The 4,453-nt window shown below is 38.0% G+C and overlaps 1 protein-coding gene across 1 annotated transcript; it reads right to left on the minus strand.

Moving 5' to 3' along the window:
• Window positions 1-238: 238 nt before the first annotated feature.
• On the minus strand, window positions 239-4,185 carry LOC112798100 (probably inactive leucine-rich repeat receptor-like protein kinase At3g28040). The gene is made up of 2 exons (XM_025841271.3): window positions 2,112-4,185; window positions 239-2,002 (listed from the first exon to the last, which is right to left on the minus strand). Exons 1-2 carry the CDS (start codon window positions 3,650-3,652, stop codon window positions 520-522), a joined length of 3,024 nt encoding a protein of 1,007 aa, XP_025697056.1. The 5' UTR covers window positions 3,653-4,185; the 3' UTR covers window positions 239-519.
• Between the last annotated feature and the right edge of the window lie 268 nt (window positions 4,186-4,453).

Here is a 4,453-nt window from a genome sequence, read left to right on the forward strand (position 1 = left end):
TTCCATCATATTCACTTTCTAATTATAGAACAACAACAACAACAATGATGTAATCTTGTGTAGCCATATTCCATGCCTATGATTAATTGATTTATGCTTTCCTATGTATATATTTATAACCTCTATTTATAATGTGCATGGCTAATTTTTTTAGCTTAATATAAGATAAAAGTTCAGATAACAACTAACTATTTTCTCACCAAATGAATTGCCAATAGAAACAAAGTAAAACAGAAAATGAGAGATAAGAATTGCAGATTTTATACAATAGTGATTCCATATGCATGGAAAAAGCACCTTATACTTGAATGAACAGTCTAAACAAACCAAATTCTTCATCAAAGTTAAATAGCAATACAGAAAATGAAGGGAAAGAAAAAGAGAGAAGAAAGCTTAACAACAAGAAAGCTTTTCTGTACTTGAAGATAGTTAAACATAGACTCATTTTGTTTGTACTTCAAGATAGAGTGTGGTTCCCTAATTCGAATGCCTTAATGACTTGAAGAATTTCTCACATTGTCAGAAAACTTCCATCCTTTGAGGAACTGGAGTCTTAATGACTTGAAGAATTTGAACAACTTCTGCCATAGAAGGCCTGCTAGAAGGTATCTGAGAAGTGCAAACCATTGCAAGCTTTAAAACTGGCAAAACTTCATCTTCTGGATACTCATTCATGCATGGATCAACACACTCCAACACATTCCCTTGCTCAAGAAGAACTCTAACATGATCATTGAGTATTAGCACATTGTCCTCACCATACTCCACTGGCCTTCTACCTGTCACAAGCTCAAGAATCATCACTCCAAAACCATACACATCACATTTCTCATTCACCCTTAAGCTCTGGCATGCTAACTCTGGTGCAACATAGCCTAATGCACTCTGGAACCTGTTGCTCATAACATGCTTGTCAAGCTTTGTTAGAAGCCTTGCCAACCCGAAATCCGATATCTTCGGATTGAAGTTTTCGTCAAGAAGGATGTTGCTTGGCTTTATGTTGTAGTGAATTATGGGTGGCCGGAATGACTGGTGCAAATGTGCAAGACCCTTTGCTGTTCCAAGCAAGATCTTGAACCTATTAGCCCAAGAAAGTGGAGGAATTGAAGAGATTCTCTCATGAAGCTTGGATTGGAGGCTACCATTTGATGCATACTCAGTTACTAGAAGCTGAATTTGAGGTGTCCAATAATAACCTTTCAATGCAATCAAATTTGGATGCCTTGCTTTTCCAAGGATCCTAACTTCTCTGTCGAAATCTTCAGGATATTGGATTATGTTTGAGGTTATGAGTTTCTTGATTGCAACAATTCTTCCATGTGATCCCAATGGAACTTTGTACACTGTTCCAAACACTCCTTCACCAATCTCTGATGCCTTGTTGAGCAAGGATTCCGGATTGCTGATCCAATCCGGCGAGCTGGACTGCGAATCAAGCAGAATTAGCTTCCCTGTGGCTGGACTTCCGGATCTTGAAGAACTCGAACACATGCTTTCCAAGGCATTGTCCACAAATTTTAACCTTCTCCTTACAGAAACATTGAGTAGGCTAATAGCAATAACTCCTAATATGATCACAAATGAAGCTGCAATCGCGACAATGGCCGAAACACTAAGGAATCTGTGGTGATGACTTAGGCCAGTAGCCATAGATGATTCATTTCTTTGCCTAGGAGATCCTATTTGGTTGTTGTAAGCATTTGGATCAAGAACTAGTGGCTTTGGTACATTCATCATACATGGACCTTTCAGCAATGGTGAACAAAGACCATAGTTTCCTTCCAAGGAACTCTTGTCCAAGTTCTGAAATATGCTTCCTGTTGGAAGCCTACCTGTGAGCTTGTTGTATGATATGTTCACAGCAAGAAGGTTTTGGAGCATTCCAAGCTCCATTGGTATCTCTCCACTCAGTTCATTGAACTCCAATCTCAGAATCTTGAGCTTGCTTAGCCTTGACATGGACTTTGGGATTGAACCACTTAAATTATTGTGACACAAACTCCTGCATAAAAAGATAGAGAGGAATTAGTATCTTTAAAAAAAGTTTAAATAAGTTCTGACATAAACATGATTAAGAAATGATAATAGAGGTTGAGAAACAGGAGGCATACAGCATATAAAGAGATGAACAATTTCCAATCTGCTCTGGAATAGACCCCTCCAATGAATTTCCATCAAGTTGAAGAACAGCCAAGTTACCCGAATCACATATATCGGATGGAACTGAGCCGATCAAGGCGCTGTTTCGAAGATCCAAGACTGTTAGATTCTGAAGCAGACCAAACTCTGGAGGCATATGAGAATGAAGATCATTCCAAGACAAATTCAAGTATCTAAGCTTTGAAAGTAGCCCCATTTCAGCAGGGATATTCCCCTGAAGATTATTCTCTGAGAGATCCAATTTGATGAGACTTTCCAATAGCCTGCTTGTCCCTGCTGGGATTGGACCTGTTAAATGATTATGAGAAAAATCTATTTCCTCCAATCCAAGGCCAAACAAGCCCTCTGGTATGCTTCCATTGAAACCATTCCCTCTAAGCTTGATCACTGATAACTCTGTGCAAGAAACTAATGAAGCCGGAATGTTCCCTTCAAGTTTGTTATTCGCAACACTCAGATATGCCAATGATCTCAATTCTCCAATGGAATCCGGAATAGTTCCCATGAACTGATTGTTGGAAAGATCCAAGTGTTCAAGACTAGTCATGGTACCAATCCATTGAGGAAGCTCGCCGTCGAAAATATTCTTCGATGTACTTAAATAGCTCAGAGATTTAAGCCTGTTCAATGACTCTGGTAAAACTCCATTGAATTGATTATCACTCAAATCAAGCTTATTCAAATGAAGACAGAGTCCAATATCATTAGGCAATGAACCTGAAAACTGGTTTTTCCTTAACAAGATCTCTTTCAAGTTATGAATTGAAGAAATTCCATTAGGCAAAGAACCTGATAAGGCATTGCTGGAAAGATCCAATTGCCTAAGCCTAGTCAATGACCAAACAGCAGCAAAATCAACATAACCGGCGAAATGGTTATTCGAAAGATCAATGCTATTCAATGAAGAACATCTAGAGATTGTGCTAGGAATTTGTCCTTCAAACATGTTATTGGACAAAGAAAAGTAGTGAAGGGAATTGCAACTGTCAAAGAAACTTTGAGGGATTTGTCCTGAGAATGAGTTGTGAGAAAGATCAAGAGACCTAATTGAACTCATATTAAGAAATGAAGTTGGTATTTGACCAGAGAAGCCATTGTGACTTAGATTTAGACTCTGAATGGTGCTGGAAAGTGTAAGTGAAGGAGTAATGCTACCATTGAAATTGTTATGAGAAAGAGACAATACCATTAGATGCTGCAACTTCTCAAGGCCTCTTCCAATTCTTCCAGATAATCCCAACCCATCAAGATTGATCTCAGTGACTCTTCCTGTTGCTGGATTGCACTGAACCCGGTTCCATGAACAAGCACTTGAATCATCTTCATTCCATGAAGCAAGAGATGAAGAAGGGTCATGGAGGTCTGATTTGAACACAATTAGGCCAAGAACATCATCATTCAGCTGAACATTATTCATGTCATTGCTGTCTCCATAGCAAAAACTCAAAACTGAAACAACAATCAGCAAACTCAGAAACTGAAAACTTGCCATTATTCTTGTTCTTTGGTAGTTTAGCTTATAGCTACAGCATCATGGTTTATTTATGATAATATATGGTATGATATTAAAACTTAGTATATAGCTAGATGAATGAAAAGGATGTTACAAAGGGAAGTGTTCACGAGAAGATAGAGGAATAATGTGATGATATGATTTTACAAAAATGGTGTGAGAGAAATTAAAGGAGATTAAAGAATAAGGTAGTTTATTTTTTATTTGTCCACGGTATCCACCCGTTCAACAGGTCTAAGGCTAATCCGTTGCAGATCTGAACTCTATGACTAATACATTGCTGCATGCATAAAATAGGATTTAAATTTCTAACATCTGCTTAAGCGGACGAGTGAGCAAGACCAATCCAAATTGGTCAAAGAAAAGAAAGGTAGTTAAGGGGTGAATAATTGGTATGTAATGAAATATAAGGAAGTGTTTGGTTAGTGAAGTCCGTGAGTGTGAGGAAACAATTTAGGACCAACAAAGATGGGTAGTAGCTACTGACAAAATGTGCCACCACATTACAACATACAAGGCTCATCTCATCTCATGGCCCTTTTGTCTTTCTGCCAAACGAGGAGGCTTTGTCGTGTCCTACACCCTCTTCCTACACCCTACACGTTCCTTCTCTTTCACAACCATTGTTTTTCAACCATTAGGAAACTTCATTTTGCTTTTACCTCAGCTTTGTAAGTATCATTTTTTTTAGTTTTTGATATTCTAAAGAGTAGTATTAGCAAACTAAGTCAATGAGTTATAACTCAAATGACATAGTCTCTTCGTACTCATCTTAAAAAT

Source organism: Arachis hypogaea, chromosome 14 (assembly GCF_003086295.3).
Source record: "Arachis hypogaea cultivar Tifrunner chromosome 14, arahy.Tifrunner.gnm2.J5K5, whole genome shotgun sequence".
Classification (NCBI taxonomy): domain Eukaryota; kingdom Viridiplantae; phylum Streptophyta; class Magnoliopsida; order Fabales; family Fabaceae; genus Arachis; species Arachis hypogaea.